Genomic DNA, 19,293 nt, shown 5'->3' on the forward strand with positions numbered 1-19,293 from the left:
GCGACTCTTGGATAGGCACATGGAGGATAGTAAAATGTAGGGTATGCAGGGTAGATTGATCTTAGTAGGATAATAAGTCAGCACAACATCGTGGGCCGAAGGGCCTGTACTGTGCTGTACTGTTCAATGTTCTATGTACTATACTCATTGATTATACATGACAATAAAGACTTTTATTATCAATAACAGTGCGACCAGAACTGGATACTGTCCTCCAGATGAGGCTTCACCAACATCCTGTACAACCTCATCATGACGTCCCAATTCCTATACTCAAATGACTGAGCAATGAAAGCAAGTGTGTTAAGTGCTTTCTTTACCATCCTGTCCAAATGTGATGCAAACTTTAAAGAGTTATGTACCTGAACCCCTACATGTTCACCAATGCAGTCCTTCCTCACTGTAGCACTGCGTCTGTTGTCCTTGATGTTTGCACTTAATTTCTGTAAAGCGAGACTTAAACAGACAATCCTCTCACAAACAGACATGATTGCTGCCCTTTGAGCTAAGAAGCGAAAGATGTTCAAAAAGGATGCACCATCCATTGAAAGAAAACGTGCACAATGATTATTGCAGAATTCCAGAAGGATGGAAAAATTTAACAAACTGGCAAAGAATGACTTAACAAAACAATGAGGGAAGAATCAGAGTACGGGAAAATGAGATAAAAATGGGAAGTGAAGTTTCCTGTGATGAAAGTATACAATATAAACCTACTCCTGAGGTTCCCAGCATCACAGCTGCTAGTCTTCAGCCAATTCAATTTATTTCACGTTGGAGTTTAATCCTACAACTGTACAATTTGAAAATCATTCATGTAACAGGAAGGGACAATATTAAAGGGAGCACTTTGTCAATAGAAAATAGGACGGAAAACAAATGCATGAGATCAAAATAGACTTATGTAGAATACGATTATGAAAATCCAATGTGTTATTATTGTCAATGCAAAATAGAAAGAGCAAAACAAGGGAATTTTTCATAGAAGGTGAAAATGCCTTCTTAAAGATGCACTATAATTTCCAGGAGGGGAAAGTGTGATAAAAGTTTATAACATATAATTATTTTCGAACTTGAACTCTAAGGAGGTAAATGGGTTTTTGATTTTCAGAGCTGTGGGGTTTTTTGTTAAATGGTCATAAGTTCTTTTGGAACAGTGAGCTAAAGACAGCCATTCTTGATTTCAAGAAATCATATGACTTAAGTTAATGATTCAACAAGCTACTTGCTGAGAGATAATTACTGCTTATTGTTGACTTGAAGTTTTAACTCAAGGGCCAGATGGATGCCTAGGGGTGACAAGCAGGTTCAGTACTGAAGTAAAGATCCTTAACAGCAAGAAAGGCAGTGTAGTTATTAGCAAACTCTAGGCCTTCAGTGATGGAAAGAGGTCTTAAGCTGTATTAACAGTCAAAGTAGGCAGCTTCTTTTTAGCTCTCAGTTCCAAATGACCTTCTGAATCTTTAAAAAAATGTCTTCACAGCACTGAAAACCCAAAACCCACTTACCCCTACTTTAGCAGTCCAAGAGGAAGATGTGTTGCTGAACAAAGGGACCTAGGAGTGCAGGTTCATTGTTCTTGAAGGTGGAGTCGCAGGTAGACAGGATAATGAAGAAGGTGTTTGGTACACTTGACTTTATTGATCAGTGCTTTGAGAATAGGGGTTGGGAGGTCATGTTGTGGCTGTAGAGGACATTGGCTATGCCACTTTTGGAATACTGTATTCAGCTCTAGTCTCCCCGTTAAAGAAAAATGTTGTTAAACTTGAAAGATTGCAGGAAGATTTACAAGGATGTTGCCATGTTTGGAGGGTTTGAGGCATAGGGAGAGTCTGACTTGGCTGGGGCTATTTTCCCTGGAGCATCGGAGGCTGAGGGGTGGCTTTATAGAGGTTTATAAAATCATGAGGGGCAGGGATAGGGTGAGCAGCCAAGGTCTTTTTCCCAGGTTAGGGGATCCCAAACTAGGGGGTGTAGGTTTAAGATGAGAGGGGAAAGGTATAAAATGGACCTAAGGGGCAACTTTTTCATGCAGAGGGTGCTGCTTGTATGGAATGAGTTACCAGAGCAAATGGTGCAGTCAGGTACAATTACAATATTTTAAAGGCATCTGGATAGGTATCTGAATAGGAAGGATTTAGAGGGATATGGGCCAAATGCTGGCAAATGGGACTAGATTAATTTAGGATATCTGGTTGGATCAAAGGGTCTGTTTCCATACTGCATGGCTCTATGACTCTATGACTATATGGCTGGAAAGAGTGTTTAGCTTTTCTTCGGGAAAGTCAGAGAAAAGTCAGTAAGAAAGTATCTGTATGTCTTGGGGAGAGACAAAGAGAATCACATCTAGCAAATGCACAGGAAGTTACTGAAAAGAAATGCCTGCAGCTTCATCAGTTGAGTAAGAAATTTTAATGTGAATATAGGAGTGATACTTCCCATGATTGAGTTGCAGAAAAAGATATTGCTGGGAAAAAGGATTGAATTTTTCTTTTTGGAAAGAAAGATTTTTTTTTGCCTCATTCTGTGTGCGTTCTGTGGCTCACCATCACCGTAAACAAATAACAAAAATCAAACTTATGGTCTATCAAGCCACATTTCACTCTAGAATCTTATTTCTCTAATATAACCATCATCTGGGATCACAACATTATAATTATGTGGTTCATAAGAATATTATCTTTTAAAACTGTATCTTTTAGCTTCTCTGATTATTATGTTTTGGAACAAGTAGAAGGCGTCATGTAACCATTGTGTTGGAAATGGACAGCTTGTGTGTTATGATTATTTTTATATTATTATTGTTATTGGAGATCAAAGGGAATTAGACTGGTTTATTGAGAGGGGAATGCAAGGTACATACATTTGGAACACTTGCTAAAGGAATGTTGGCCCTTATTTCAAGGGGTTTGGAGTATAAGAGTAGGGAAATCTTACTGCAGCTGAACAAGGTGCTGGTGAGACCACATCTGGGTGTACTGTGAGCTGTTTTGATCCCCTTATTTAGGAAAGTTATTTCATTGGAGGCAGTTCAGAAAAGGCTCATTGGAATGATGTTTGGTTTGGAGGCATTATCTTATGTGCAAAGGCTAAATAAGCTGGGACTCTACTCACTGGAGGTTAGAGGAATGAGAGACGATCTCATTGAAACATGTAGGATTCTTAAAGGCCTTGGCAGGGTAACTGCTGAGAGGATGTTTCCCCTCATTGGAGAGTCTAGGACCACACGGCATAATCTCAGAATATAAGGGTACCAATTTAAGACTGAGGTGAGGAGGAATTTCTTCTCTCAGCGGGCTGGGGGTCTCCTTACCACAGAGAGATATGAGGGCTGAGTCATTGCTACAGGGTAACAGGGAAAAGGCAGGAATGTGGACATGAAGATTGACAGGTTCGCCATGATCCTGTTCAATGGTGGAATAGGCTTAAGGGGCTAATGTTATGGAGACATGAACAGCAGTTTCGAAGTTCTATATGAGTTGTTCCTGAGTCCTCTAAATTCCCGTAAGAGTGCTGTAGGCATCAAGATGTTACCAGGTGTGCTGTAAACTATCCATTTCTTTCTAAGGTGAAAGGGAGTCGAGATCAAAGATAACTGATCTGTGTTCTGCTCGCAAAAAAGACCCTGAACTACCTGTTGCCTGCCACTTCAGTGCACCACCCTGCTCTCTGGCCAACATCTCTGTCTCTGACTTGCTGCAATGCTCCAGTGAAGCCCAACACAAGCTGGAGGAACAACACCTCATTTTTCATTTGGGGACCCTACAGCCCTCCAGGTTCAATATTGAGTTCAATAATCTTAGGGCCTAAACTTTCCCCATATCCCAGTCCCCTACCCCACACACCAGGCCTTGTTACCACATAGCCTGCCATTACACACCCACTGTTGTTAGTCACTATCAGTCCCCATTAACAACTATTCACCCTCCCAGCCTGATCGTTAGCAACTCCTTTGTCTGTCCAACTGTCTCTCTCTCTCTTTTTGGGCTCTATCTTATCGTTTACTCCCTACCACACCCACCTCCCTATTTTCTGCATATAAACTGACGTTTTCCCAGCCACCATCAGTTCTGAGGAAGGGTCACTGGACCCAAAACATTAACTCTGTTTTCTCTTTCACAGATGCTGCCAGACCTGCTAAACTTTTCCAGCAACTTTGTTTTTATAACTGATTAGCAGTTTTACTTGGACATTATATAGATGATTTGGAGTTGGGGACCACGTGTAGGGTGTCAAAGTTTGCAGATGACACTAAGATGAGTGGCAAAGCAAAGTGTGCAGAGGACTGTGAAACTTTGCAGAGGAACATAGATACATTGAGTGAGTGGGCAAAGGTCTGGCAGATGGAATACAATGTAAATAAATGTGAAGTCATACATTTTGGTAGGAGTAATAGTAAAAAGGATTATTACTTGAATGGTAAAAAGTTGCAGCATGCTGCTATGCAGAGGGACCCGGGTGTCCTTGTGCATGAATCACAGAAGGAGGTCTGCAGGTACAACAAGTAATTAGGAAGGCAAATGGAATTTTGTCCTTCATTGCTAAAGGGATTGAGATTAAAAGCAGAGAGGTTATGTTGCAGCTGTACAAGGTGCTGGTGAGGCCACACCTGGAGTACTGTGTGCGGTTTTGGTCTCCTTACTTGAGAAAGGATGTACTGGCACTGGAGGGGGTGCAAAGGAGGTTCACTAGGTTGATTCCGGAGTTGAGGGTGTTGGTTTATAAGGAGAGACTGAGTAGATTGGGATTATATTCATTGGAATTCAGAAGATTGAGGGGGAATCTTATAGAAACATATAAAATTATGAAGGGAATAGATAAGATAGAAGTAGAGAGGATGTTTCCACTGGCAGGTGAAGCTAGGACAAGAGGGCATAGCCTCAAGATTAGAGGGAGCAGATTTAGGACTGAACTGAGAAGGAATTTCTTCACCCAGAGGTTGTTAATCTATGGAATTCCTTGCCCAGTGAAGTAGTTGACGCTACTTCAGTAAATGTTTTTTAAAAAAAGGTAGATTTTTTTTGAACAATAAAGGAATTAAGGGATACGGTGAGAACGCGGGTAAGTGGATCTGAGTCCACGAAAGGATCAGCCATGATCTTACTGAATGGCGGAGCAGGCTCGAAGGGCCTGACGGCCTATTCCTGCTCCTAGTTCTTATGCGTTCTTATTAAAGCGACTCTTGGATAGGCACATGGATGATAGTATAATGTGGGGTATGCAGGGTAGTTTGATCTTAGTAGGATAATAGGTCGGCACAACATTGTGGGCCGAAGGGCCTGTACTGTGCTGTACTGTTCAATGTTCTATGTTCTAAATGTGTTTCCCATTGCTATGGGAGAGAGGATAGTGGAAGGCATGGATCCCACACTTAGTTAGTGAATCATGTTTTCTGGTCATAAATATTGGCCTTGCCATGAACACTCACATCTCAGAAATGAATTTAAATAAAAGGTCTAAGTTCATTATAAAATCTTGCAGCTCAGAAAATAAACCATTCTGCCCATTGTGCTTGTGCTGATTGTGAAAACGCGTTACCTAAAGTGTTCCATTCTCTCTGCTTTTGTCCCCAATTTTCCTGTAATTTTCTCCCCTTTCAAATCATGATCCCATTTCCGTTTGAGAGTTGGCACATCCCTTTAGATAACCCAATCCAATCCATCTAAAACTCTGGGTAAGATACATTTCCTCATCACCCCTCTGGTTCTTTTGCCAATGACTGTAAATTTGCGTCCTCTGGTTACCAACCCTTTTGTGAGTTTCTCTTTAGTCACTCTTCATCAGTTTTGTGATTTTGAACATCTCTACCCGTTAGCCTCTACAGGGCACAGTACTGATGTCTCCAATTAATATGCTTAGCCAAGCATTAAAGTGTCAAGACAAACAAGCAGGAAGTAAATATTAACAAAGCTGTGTGTGGGGTTGGAGAGAGAGGGATCATCACTGAAGGACCAGTCTATAATGCCACCTGAATATATTCTACCAGTTCTTATTGATACCTTCATGTCGAACGTTGTCACACTCAGGCCCACTGTCAGTACACACGCAATTTTCCACCTTGTCTCCAACGATGCGGATCCAGCTCTGTCCAATAAGGAAGTACCTGTAGTGGGTATTGTCGAAGCATTTCACTGAAAGAGAAAATCACTAAATGTACAAGGTTGGGCGTGCAATGATTATGTGATCATTAAACCTGAATCCAACGTGAACTGGGGAGGTGATGGCCTGGTGGTATTATCGCCAGGCTGTTAATCCAGAGACCCAGGTAATGTTCTGGGGACCTGGGTTCAAATCCTGCCACGGGCTGATGGTGGAATTTGAATCCAAAAACAAAAAGTCTGGAATTAAGAGTTGAATAATGACCGTGAAACTTGTTAATTGTTAGGAAAAATCCTTCTGGATCACTAATGTCCTTTAGGGAAGGAAACTGCCATCCTTACCCGTTCTGTCTGACATATGACTCCAGACCCACAGCAATAAGGTTGATGGCTAACTGCCCCCTGAAATGGGCAATAAATGCTGGCCTAACCAGTGAGACCCTCATCTCTTGAATGAATAAAAGGTATGCACGATTGTTGTTGAAAAGAGTGACTAGTTTCTGAAGTTTTTCACTTTGCACTCATCAAGACAAATGCAAGAATAATAAATTTCAAAAAATATCACAACAACTTCTACTACAGGGTCCTGAGCGATTGGCAAGTCAATTTGAATTGGCTGAGGTGTTGTCGTGGAGAAACCAAGAGGAAGGCTCTCCCACCTTCTCGGTAATTCAAAAATAGCCCAAGACGTGCACACACTCCATCTGTTTCCAGAAAGTAGGTTCCTGTTTATGAACGTATGTTGCTTCTAGCAAGTGTAAGTGAGTCATGCCATGAGCCTGACTGATTGTCTTAAATTGATTGCCATTATTGCAATTAGTACACTCTGGGTTGCTCAGCAAGTGCTGCCCAAATGCAGAATCCACAATAAAGGCAAGCCGTTTGCACACATATGCTGCCATTCAGCAAACACATACGACATGTTATAAGGTACGTAGTCCTCTCAAGTACACATGAAGCACTTACCTTCCTGGCAGTTCACTCCTGCAAATTGGTCATGGCAGCGACAGTAGTAAGAGTTGAGCAGAGGATCTCTGATGCATGTCCCTCCATTTTTACAGGGATGTGAAGAACAGGGATCTGCCCAGTTCAAAGCAAAGAGGTTTTAGTGCCAATGCTACATGCTCAGTTCTCTTACTGAAAACAAAGTGACACCAAATTTTAATTCCCCTAGCCTATATTCCAATGGAATAAAACTCTCAACACCAACCAAACCCTCAATATTAGCAACTGACTTTGTCTTAAACTGGAGTTTAATTTCCATAATTATACCCCTGTCATTATTGTCCCTTTTATCAAAATTTTTTGCAAATTCTGTGCATGAATTAAGAATAAATTATGCAATCTTATAACTACTGCAGTGACCTACTTTAACAATTTCCCATATTTTGGTAGACTTACTTCTCAAGGTGTTGTTTTGAATTCTAAAACCCAGCTTTCCAACATATGGTAATTTACTGTAATATGCTATATAACATCACCATGGCTTACACCGTTCCCGCTAATAACCTGACAGGGTCCACAGGGAGGGGTATGTATTTAATACTGCAGTGACCATGACAGCAGTCAGGATGTGTTAATCAAAGAGGCAAATAATCAGCAGGATCCCCACAGAATTCAATATTCCCCACTGCAAAGAATATAACCCCCCATTGAGGAAATTCACTCACTCCAAGAAAATTCATCGCCCTGAGGAAATTGAGTCTTTCGGAGGAAATTCACTCCTCAAATTCAACTACCTCCAAGGACATTCTCGACCCTGAGGAATTTCACGCTCCTGAGAAAAGACACTCCCCTGCCACTACCCGCCTGTTCCCCCACAAACTCCTCTCCCACACTGAGGAACGTAACCCTCCTACGAGGAACATAGTCTCACACACCTCCAGCTCCCATGGAAATTCATCCTTCTCCCCGAGGAATGTCAGTCCCATCCTGTCTTCCTTGCGAAGATGTCCGTTGCGTGGGAGTAAATTCTTTAATATGAAGACCATATCTGACCAAGCGCCAACTGATTTACCCACCTTCTTTTGGACACTGTGGGACATCACAATAATCCCAGGAGATGTGATCATCAATCAGTGTGTAACACCATGGCTCCTGTTCATTGTCTGAGTTTCTGAAATGGATACGTGGTTAACTTAAAAATGGCTGAACCTCCTGCCCAGTCTAAACCCCTCCATCTATCCTTAAAACCACTGAATTGAATATGAAATATAAACTGGCATTCACACTGTGATCACAGAATAAGTGAATTGATATGGCGCAGAGGGAGTCCATTTGGCCCACGATGCTTGTACCAGCTCATCGAACCTAGTGCCAATCTGTCCTTTTGCCCGATAGCCTTCCACACTAATTCTATCCAAATGATCATCCAATGCCCTCAGATGCCCTGTAATGTTAGCTACGATCTGGAATGTCTTGGGTAGGTTTGCCATCACCAATCATTCTTGCTGGATTTAGTTGAGGCTACTGAAACCACGTGGGGAAGGATCTCACACAATGTCCTAGGCAGAAGACTGGCTCAACTTTCTTGAACAGTATACAGTTTTATAACATAGTACTTAATAGCTAGTAGCTATACATCTAAGATTCATGGCTGTCTGTCGTGAGGCATCAAGAACTTAGGTATACATCATTACTTTAACTATGTGCTTTATTATGAAGAACAACGACTCATGAACTGGTTAGGATACTTCATCTCTCCTCTCAGGACCAGTCCTTTATATCCTAATGTGTGGAACTCATCTCATGATGTTAGTTGGCCCATTCAGGGACTAACTGCCTTATAACAATGAGCACCTCGGGCTTGCTTTTATGAGGAGGGCTGGGTAGGTAAGTGTGGCAGTAACATGGGGTGCCTGCTAGGGGTACCATTCTCAGCATCCACACTCCTGCCGCTATTGATGGGGCAGGCATTGGGACATCAGTCAGCTGCTGGATCAACTGAGGGCCTAAAGTTTATTTCGGGTCCTCCTCCTATCCCTGCTGGACTTGAACCCACCACAGACAGGACTACACAGTTTTCAGCAATGAGTTCCAGTCCTGGGGTACTGCCAGCTCTATTGGCTGGCTAGTAGCTCTTGGAGATGGGGATACCTCACTTTGATTGGCTGCAGGATGGGTCAAACTTTACCCCTTGACTGTCCTTGACTGCCAGAGTTGGCTCAAAATCTAGCATTTTTCCCTACTTCATCAAAAGGCAATTGTGTTCAAATTCATAAGATAGAGGAGCAGAATTAAGCCATTCGGCCCATCAAGTCTGCTCCATCATTTGGTCATGACTGATATAGTTCTCAACCCCAATCTCCTGCCTTCTCCCACTCCAAAGAGTTGAACAAACACTCACAGCTGACATTTCAATGGGTCAGCATCTCAGGTTCACAGTTAGAAACCTGGTTAATGTGATATTTGTGGGCAGAGCAATTCTGCCGCTGATCCTCGTCTATGACTGGGTGTAAGGACCTGTTTCTCATTGAGTTTTTTTAAGACAGAGGTGAATGGATTCTTTTTCAATAAGGGAATAAAAGATTATCGAGGATAGTTGAGATTGTGTTACTCGAGTTACTCGACGCAGTATTCCTAGCTTCTGGCCTGCTCTTGTAGCCACTGTGTTAATGTGGTGAGTCCAGATGAGTTTCTGGTCAATGATAACCCCCAGGATGTTGATAGTGGGGGATTCAGTGATGGTAACACCATTGAATGTCAAGGGGCAGTGGATAGATTGTCTCTTATTGGTGATGGTCATAGCCTGGCATTTGTGTGGAGCATATGTTACTTGCCATTTGTCAGCCCAAACCTGGATATTGTCCAGATGTTGTTGCATGTGAACGTGGACTACGTCAGTATCTGAGGCGTTGCGAATGGTGCTGAACATTGTGCAATCATCAGCGAACATCCCCAATTCTGACCTTATGATGGAGGGAAGGCCATTGATGAAGCAGTTGAAGATGGTTGGGCCGAGGACTCTCCCCTTGAAACACAAATAGATCAGTCATGATCTTACCAAATGGAGGAGCAAACTCGAGGGGCTGATTGTTCTAACCTTGCTTCTATTTTTCAGATCAGAATTACAGAATTGGGAGAGGAACAATCGTTAGTGAGTCTTAACAAGAAGAGGTCCTTGTGCGAACATGATGTATTTTATTACATAATAGCAATCAGCTACAATTTTCCTGAGCTAGTCAGACATTGATCAGTCCCTTACAAGATCCCAAGCTATCTCCTTGATTTACTTGCTCAAGGCTATATGACACTATCAGTCTAGTTGAAGTTTGATGCTGTGTCCAACATTAGCCCTTTCAGTCCATTACTTTATGTGAACAATGTCAGCCTGACTAGATTAATTTTTTTTTAATGAGACTAATTGAAGGTCCAATATAGGTCAGGACACCAGGTTAACTTCATGTTGAATAATACCACGGGATCTTTCTCATCCACTTGCATAGGCAGGTGAGACCTCAACATAGCACCTCTTCTGAGAGTTATCACTTCCAATAGTGTTGTATCCCCTCAGTACCAGACTGGAGTGTGTGGGACTGGGGGTTAATATTCAATTCAAACTGGGCTTATGCCCCAGTGAATAGATGGGGGGTCACATTTACCCATTGACCCTTTCTACATACTCACCTTTATAGAATCCCTACAGTGTGGAAACAGGCCATTTGGCGCAACAAATCCCTAACAAGTCTCGCACCCAGGCCCATCCCCATAACCCTTCATTTCCCATAGCTAACATACCTAACCTGCACATTCCTGGACACTATGGGCAATTTAGCATGGCCAATCCACCCTAACCTGCACATCTTTGGGCTGTTGGAGGTAACCACAGCACCCAGAGGAAACCCACGCAAACACAAGGAGAACATGCAAACTCCACACAGACAGTCGCCCGAGGGAATTGAACCTGGGTTCATGGCACTGTGAGGCAGCAGTGCTAGCCACTGAGCCACCGTCAAGATTACTCCTGGGATAAGCCCCAGAGGGATGGTTTGGCAGGCAATGAGGGGGATCGGTAGAGCAGGAATTTTCCGGACTCACACTTTCCAAATCCTTTCAGTGCTGCTCTGGGAACTCAATGTGCACTGATTGTGAATTGCAGAGGGTGAAGAAGTCATTAACTAGAATGACTCCAGGAATGAGAAACTTTAGCTCTTAGTGATAAACTGAAGAAGTTGTTCTCTTTGGAGTGAAGAAAGCTGAGAGAATGTTTTCTAAATCGCAAGTGCACTGGACAGAGTAGGACAAGGAAAACTCAACATGAACAGATAGAGGGGCAAGCAGTAGATATGTTGCATTTGGACTTCCAGAAGACATTCAACAAGGAACCTCACAAAATGTTACATCATAAGATATGACTTGGTGGTGGAGTAGATAGAAAATTGGCTAATGGGCAGGAATCAGCGAGTGGGAAAAGGGGCTCTTTTTCAGGTTGGCAACCTGTAACCAGTGGGGTTCCACAAGGATCAGTGCTGGGACAGCAAGTATTTAAAATGTATATTAATGACTTGGAGGAAGGAAATGAATGTAGTGTAGCCAAGGTCACAGAAAACACTAAAGTAGGTGGGCAGGCAGGTTGTAAGAGGGAGACAAATAGTGTAGAGAGATATTGATAGGCCAAGCAAGAAAGTGGGCAAAAAATTGGCAAATGGTGTATAGTGTGGGGATAATGTGAAGTTGATAACTTTGGAAGCGAGAATAAAAGAACAGAGTAGTTTTTTAAATGGAAAAAACATGCAGAAAGCTGCAACACAAAGAGACTTGTGAGGACTTGTACACAAAACACAGAAAGCTAGCGCACACACAGGTACAGCAGGTAATCAGGAAGTCTAATGGAATGTTAACTCTTATTTCAAAGGGGATTGGAGTATAAGAGTAGGGAAATCTTACTGCAATGGTACAAGATGCTGGTGAGACCACATCTGGAGCACTGCGAGCAGTTTTGGTCCCGTTATTTAAGGAAAGATATCATTTCATTGGTGATAGTTCAGAGAAGATTCACTGGGATAAATCCCTGGTATGGAGGGATTGTCTTATGAGCAAAGGTTAAACAGATTGGGACTCCACTCGCTGAAGTTTAGAAGAATGAGAGGTGATCTCATTGAAACATGTAGGATTTTTAAGGGGCTTGACAGGGTAAATGCTGAGAGGATGTTTCTCCTTCTGGGAGAGTCTAGGACGGGAGGCAGAGTTTCAGAATAAAGGGATGCCAATTTAAGACTGAGATGAGAAGGAATTTCTTCTGAGGGTTGAGAGTCTTTGGAATTCCTTGCCACAGAGAGCTGTGGGGGCAGAGTCCTTGTATATATTTAACGCTGAGATAGATAGATTCTTGATCAGTCAAGGATTGTGGGGAAAGGGCAGGAAAGTGGATGTGAGGAGTGTCAGATCAGCCATGATTCTACTGAATGATGGGGCAGGCTCAAGGGACCAGACGACCAACTCCAGTTTCTATTTTTTATGGTCTTATGGTGTAAGCTGTTTCTCATTCGTAAAAGAAAAAAGAACAAGAGGACATAGATTTTAATTGAGGTACAAACAAAGCAAGCATGATGCGAGAAAAAACATTTTCACCCAGCGAGTAGTTGGGGTCTGGAAATGTGGTAGAGGGAGGTTCGATTGAGGCGCTCAGAGGGCTCTGTATGATTATTTGGATAGAAATGATGTGCAGAATATGGCAAAAATGCAGGAGGGTGGCACTAAGTAATGATGATCATTTGAAGAACGAGTGCATGCATGATGGGCTGAAGGGATTTTGTGTACACCAGAACTATTCTGCACTTCTGCAATTGACAGCTAGACTCTAGTGAATGCACACATTCTGAAGCACCCTGGGACGCCCTGAGGGCATGAAAGAAACCATATAATAGCCTGAGATAACAAGGTGTAGAGCTAGGTGAACACAGCAGGCCAAGCACCATCAGAGGAGCAGGAAAGCTGACGTTTCAGGTCTAGACCCTTCTTCAGAAATGGGGGACAGGGAGGGGATTCTGAAATAAATAGAGAGAGAGGGGGAGGTGGATGGAAGATGGATAAAGGAGCAGATAGGTGGAGAGGAGACAGACAGGTCAAGGAGGTGGGGATGGAGCCAGTAAAGGTGAGTGTAGGTGGGGAGTTAGGGAGGGGGTTGGTCAGTCCAGGGAGGACGGACAGGTCAAGGAGGCGGTATGAGGCTGGTAGGCAGGAGGTGGAGGTGGGGCTTGAGGTGGGAGGTGTGGATAGGTGGATAGGTTAGGGAGGCGGGAACGAGCTGGGCTGGTTTTGAGATGCGGTCGGAGGAGGGGAGATTTTGAAGCTTGTGAAATCCACATTGATACCATTGGGCTGCAGGGTTCCCAAGCGGAATATGAGGTGCTGTTCCTGCAACCTTCAGGTGGCATCGTTGTGGCACTGGAGGAGGCCCAGGATGGACACGTCGTCCAAGGAGTAGGAGGGGGAATTGAAGTGGTTCACGACAGGGAGGTGCAGTTTATTGCGAACCGAGTGTAAGTGTTCCACAAAGTAGTCTCCAAGCCTCCGCTTGGTTTCCCCGATGTAGAGGAGGCCACAACGGGAACAGCGGATGCAGTATACCACATTGGCAGATGTGCAGGTGAACATCTGTTTGATGTGGAAAGTCTTCTTGGGGCCTGGGATGGGGGTGAGGGAGGAGGTATGGGGGCAGGTGTAGCACTTCCTGCGTTTGCAGGGAAAAGTGCCGGGTGTGTTGGGGCTGGAGGGGAGTGTGGAGTGGACAAGGAAGTCACGGAGAGAGTTGTCCCTCCAGAAAGCAGATAAGGGTGGGGAGGGAAAAATGTCTTTGGTGGTGGGGTCTGGTACTTCGCTTCTTATCAAAGTACCCAAAGGCACTTCACATGCCATTGCTTTTGCTTTGTGTAAATCATTGTTTGAACAGAAAAGGTGCCGCAGCAACATCCCACAGACTGCAATGACCAGCTGCACCTGACCTGTCCGTCCTCCCTGGACTGACCTATCTCCTTCCTAACTCCCCACCTACACTCACCTTTACTGGCCCCATCCCCGCCTCTTTGACCTGTCTGTTTCCTCTCCACCTATCCTCTCCTCTATCCATCTTCTTTCCGCCTCCCACTCTCTCCCTATTTATTTCAGAACCCCCTTCCCCTCCCCCATTTCTGAAGAAGGGTCTAGGCCCGAAAGGTCAGCTTTCCTGCTCCTATGATGCTGCTTGGCCTGCTGTGTTCATCCAGCTCTACACCTTGTTACCTCATTTATTTTATTGTTGTTAGCTGAGGACACATCCTGAGATTAGGAAAGTTTACTGCTCAGCTTCAAATCGTGTCATGGGATCAGCTATTACCTGCAGTTCCCATGGAACATATTTTCCTCTTACGTTTTTATGTTTTTAAGTGTGAGTTGTTAGTTCTGGCGAATGGAATGTCCTCCAGATGAGACCGTTTAGCCACTGTTTCATCTGGAATGGGCTGCCAGAGGTAGTAGTGGGAGTGAGTACAATTTTGTCATTTAAGAAACATTTAGACAGGTACATGGATGGGATAGGTAGGGAGGGGTATGGACCAAATGCAGGCAAATGGGACTAGTTTAAATTGTAAAAACTGGCTGGCATGGGACAGTTGGGCTGAAGGGCCTGTTTCCATGACTGTATGGCTCAAGACACTTGAGGCCATCTGCCAGTCAATCAGACCAAGTTTGACCTGCTCTTCCACCCCATTAACTTGTCTGTCCTCCACATTCCCTGTAACTCTTATCTAACAGAAATCTAATTGGCTAAGTCTTGAAAGATTCGATTGTCCAACATCTCTCTGAAGGGCAGGAAATTACAAATTCCTACCACCAGTTTCAGTTGCAACTGAAGAGTATCACATATTAGAACAGACTCAATCTCCCTCTACTCAAATCCAATCATTTGCCACACTTACCATCTCGCAAGTTAATCACCCTCTTGCACTACATGTGGCATTGCTTCCATTTTCACAGCACCATAATATGATGGTACTTCTGATTTCTCCTACAAATGAATGCCACCCGAAGGGGCTCTCAGTTTGAAACTGCATAAGGACTGTGACAGCTTTCAGCCTAAGTTTGTGTGGTTTTGAAACCAGCTCCTAAACAGCATTCACAGCATAAAATGCACAATGTTCAGCACCATTCATGATGAGGTTGTTGACTTGCTCACCAAGCTGGCTTGTTCTCACTCAGACGTTTTGTCACCATGCTAGGTGACATCACCAGTAGAGCCTCCGATGAAGCGATGTTATTCTACTCCACTTGGAATTTATACTGTCTGGTCCAGTATGGGGAGTACTGTCACTTCCAGTTTCGATCTTTATGGGTTTGTATATGGGGTCCAATTCTATATGTTTGTTGATTGCAATATGGGTGGAGAACCATGCCTCTAGGAATTCCCGTGCATGTCTATTCCTAGAGGCATAGTTCTCCACCCATACTTCAATCAACAAACATATAGAATTGGACCCCATATATAAACCCATACAGATCGAAACTGGAAATGACATACTCCCCATAACGGAGGGGACAGTATAAATTACAAGTGGAGTAGAATAACATCGCTTCATCGGAGGGTCCACTGATGGTGTCACCCAGCACGGTGACAAAACGTCTGAACGAGAACAAGCCAGCTCGGCGAGCAAGTCAACTACCTCAGCCACAACCCGAGCTACAGATCTTTGCTACAACTTTGAACTATTCATGATTCCTCAGATACTGAAGCAGTCCATGTCCAAATGCAGCATGAACTGGACAATTTCCAGGCTTGGACTGACAAACAGCAAGTAATATTCACTGTACCGAAATGCCAGACTATGGCCGTCTCCAATAAGAGAAATCCTGACCTTACTCCTTTACTCTCATACTAAGACAATGACACATCTTGTAATGCTTACTGTATCTAAAAATGAGAAATTTCCTATTCATTATGCTGTGTTTTCTCATGAGGACAGACCTGACTGGTTGGAGGCTTCATGCTTCTTACGTTCCTACAGTCTATTTGTTTTTCACAGTATGAATAAAATGGAGCCAGCATATTACAGACTTATCAGTAAACATTAATAATGAAATAAAATATAGCCTTTACTCACAACTGATTATTAATTACTTATTTATCAATTACAGATGCAATTAATAATACTAACTGGTTGTTACTCTCAATTTGTATTGTTCGATGTTCGGTGAATGCTCAGTGTGGTACATTAAAATGGAACAATGTGTCAACAGCCCATTTGATTGGCATCACATGCACTGCAGAAAATCACCAAAGATCCTCAGACAGCACCTTCTAAACCCATGACCACTGCCATCTAGAGGGACAAGGGCAGCAGATACATGGGAACACCACCACCTGCAAGTTCCCCTCCAAGCCACACACCATCCTGACTTGGAAATATATCACTGTTCCTTCACTGTCACTGGGTCAAATTCCTGGAATTCTGTCCCTAAAGGCACAGTGGGTATATCTACAGCACAGGGATTGCAGCAGTACAAGAAGGTAGTTCACCATTACCTTCTCAAGAGCAGTTAGGACAGCCAATAAATGCAGACCCAGCCAGCAATTCCCTCATCCCCGGAGTGAATAAGAATAAAACATATGAACATTCGTTGGGCTCAATAACATACTCATATCTTTTTGTCCCTTTCTATGTCTATTGTCTTGTCCTCAGCATCACCTTTCTCTCTGCATGTCACAGCTCATCTGCTGCTAAAGGCCTCACCCATGCTTTCGTCGCCCTCAGATGTGACTATAGCCAGCTGGCCTCCTATCCTTTGCCCTGAGTTTATCTGAAAGTCTCTAGCTTGTCTCCTAACCCACACTCTCGTCCCATCCACACGTCACCCCTCGCTGACTAACCTACACCGGTTCCCAGTCAAGCCACACCTGGATTTAAAAACTCTCAAGCCTGTTCTCAAAATTCTCTGTGGCTGTATTCCCCATGCTCTCTGTAAGGCCGAGATAGATAGATAGACTCTTGATCGAGGGCTACTAAGGGGAAAGGCAGGACAGTGGATGTGAGAGACCTTGGACCAGCCATAATCCTAATGAATGGCAGTGCAAGTTCTTGGGGCTGAATGGCCTACTCCTATTCCTATTTCTTGTGCCATTATGGATTTACAGTAAACTCCCTCCAGCCCACACTCTGAAATCTCTGAACATCTTTGTGCATCCCTGATTTCAATTGTTCTAACTTCTAAGTTTTACAATTCTGACTTTAAACCAGTCAACATAATCCTTAAAACCTACTTTTTCCACTAAATTTTTCTCTACCTGTTCAAATATTTATTTAGATGGGTTCTTGCCAAATCTTACTTCTTGTGAAGTGCCTAGGGACATCTGACTGGGTTAAAGGTGCTTGATAAATAAATAACATTGTAAATTATTTTGACATGTTTTTCTATTTAATTCCTTTCCATTGATTAAATAATGATCCACCAGTTTTGTATGAGGTATTATATAGACCTGTCTACCCATTAACCCCTTGTCCTCTCCTCTTTGTCTCAATATTCTTTCCTGATTCAACCAAAAAACTGCTTGTTTTTATCTTCTCTGGAAATATGCACACTCAAAATATTGATTTGCATCTTTTGACTGATTGTCCCATTGTGCATTTCTACCATTTCCTTCTTTGTGCTCCATCAGAATAACTAATTGCATTCACATGGTGCCATTGTTGTAGAAAAGGGTTCCAAGATGATGCGCAGGACTGTAAACAGATGAAATTTGATACAGAACTGCAGAAAGGCATGAGGATGTGTGACAGAGGTCCTCGTTCAACTATTGCTCTTGTGAGTGATCATTTTTCTAAGTGTGCGATTCATTCAAGTACTTTTTTGCTCAGTCGGCCTCCCGTGGTATTAATCACGGGATTAATAAGACCTGTGCAGTAGCTTTGGGACTACTGCGTTGTTGCAAAGAAGTGCAACTTAGTGGGACCATTGCATCTTATAGAAGGAAAGCAATCTAGAGAGGCAGTGAGGGTTAAGAAGGGAATTCCACAGTTTAGGGTCAGTAGTGTATTGAAAATTGCATCGTGCATTTTGTCCACTTGAGGCTTCCATCCACACAAATGGACCAGCAGAGAGTGTTCGCTCAGAAGAAATAATAAAATGTTATTGTTGAACAGCTTGTACGGTTCCAATTCCAAATCTCTCTCTTACTGAATTTATAGCAGTTTCAAGGATTTTCATGGCGGTCAGGATCTAAGGCACAGCCACCAAATGTTAAATATAGAAAATTGGGGATCCAATGGTCCGGAATCGAAGGAATGTGGAGCTTGAAGAGGATTATGAGCTGGACAAGTTTTAGATGAAGTGGGGTCTTTGCTGGTTGGCATTTGGGAGGCTGGCCGGGAGAGTATTGGACTACAGACCCGACATTCCCTAACAGGACACAAACACCTGGAATGATAATTGAACTACCAAAAGACCACAGGCTGACAACATTTGCCTGTTTTTTATTCAGGGAAGAAAGGGAGAAACCTGGGAAAATCTGAGACTGTATTCGTGAACCCCACCCCCATCCCCACCGCCTCACAGACATGCACGTTCGATAAAGCACGTCGCTCCCACCTGCAGTAAGGGTGTTTTCCCAAACCCAAGCGCAGGGGGTCTTCCACATCTTTGATGTTAAACTCCAGGCTTATAAAATTGGATGTCCAAGCCAGGCAGTTGCTCCCTGAGGCTGTCCTTTTCACTGTCCCTCTGTAAGAGGTCCCATTATTTTCATAACAGTTAGCAGCAGAATCTGGGTAAAATATACATTTGGAAATGTTAAGCAGCAATGCGTTAATAATCCTGGAAAACTACTTCCTCAACACTGGCTGGTTACTTCTTTCTTGTCTCCAATTTTACGTTAGAGGTGCTATACAAAAGCAGGTTGCTGTTGTTGCTCAAAGCTTTTCATGTTACATTCACTTGATATAAATGCCAGACTTACTTACTGGTATAGATTTATTGCAAAATTTTCTCAACTACACATGATATGTATTATTCAAAATTGATGGGATTTTAGCGATTTGACTAGATTGTTTCATTCAGCATGACCTTGATCTTGGATACAAATCTCCTCAATTTTAAGAATGATTGCCTCTCAAGACAACCCAGTATGTTATCAGAGATAACCAGGTGTAGAGCTGGATGAACACAGCAGGCCAAGCAGCATCAGAGGAGCAGGAAGGCTGACGTTTCGGGCCTAGACCCTTCTTCAGAA

At 43.2% G+C, this 19,293-nt stretch overlaps 1 protein-coding gene across 1 annotated transcript in view; it reads right to left on the minus strand.

Moving 5' to 3' along the window:
- Positions 1-19,293, minus strand: part of LOC109918999 (hepatocyte growth factor activator-like) — a 75,399-nt gene that overhangs the window by 23,115 nt on the left and 32,991 nt on the right. Inside the window, exons 8-11 of the mRNA XM_048594991.1 lie at positions 18,654-18,828; positions 8,120-8,214; positions 7,065-7,178; positions 6,000-6,131 (exon numbers count right to left, since the gene is read on the minus strand). Of these exons, the coding sequence (XP_048450948.1) occupies positions 6,000-6,131; positions 7,065-7,178; positions 8,120-8,214; positions 18,654-18,828 (516 nt within the window). The remainder of the gene's footprint in view (positions 1-5,999; positions 6,132-7,064; positions 7,179-8,119; positions 8,215-18,653; positions 18,829-19,293) is intronic.

Source organism: Rhincodon typus, chromosome 3 (assembly GCF_021869965.1).
Source record: "Rhincodon typus isolate 14 chromosome 3, sRhiTyp1.1, whole genome shotgun sequence".
Taxonomy (NCBI): Eukaryota; Metazoa; Chordata; class Chondrichthyes; order Orectolobiformes; family Rhincodontidae; genus Rhincodon; species Rhincodon typus.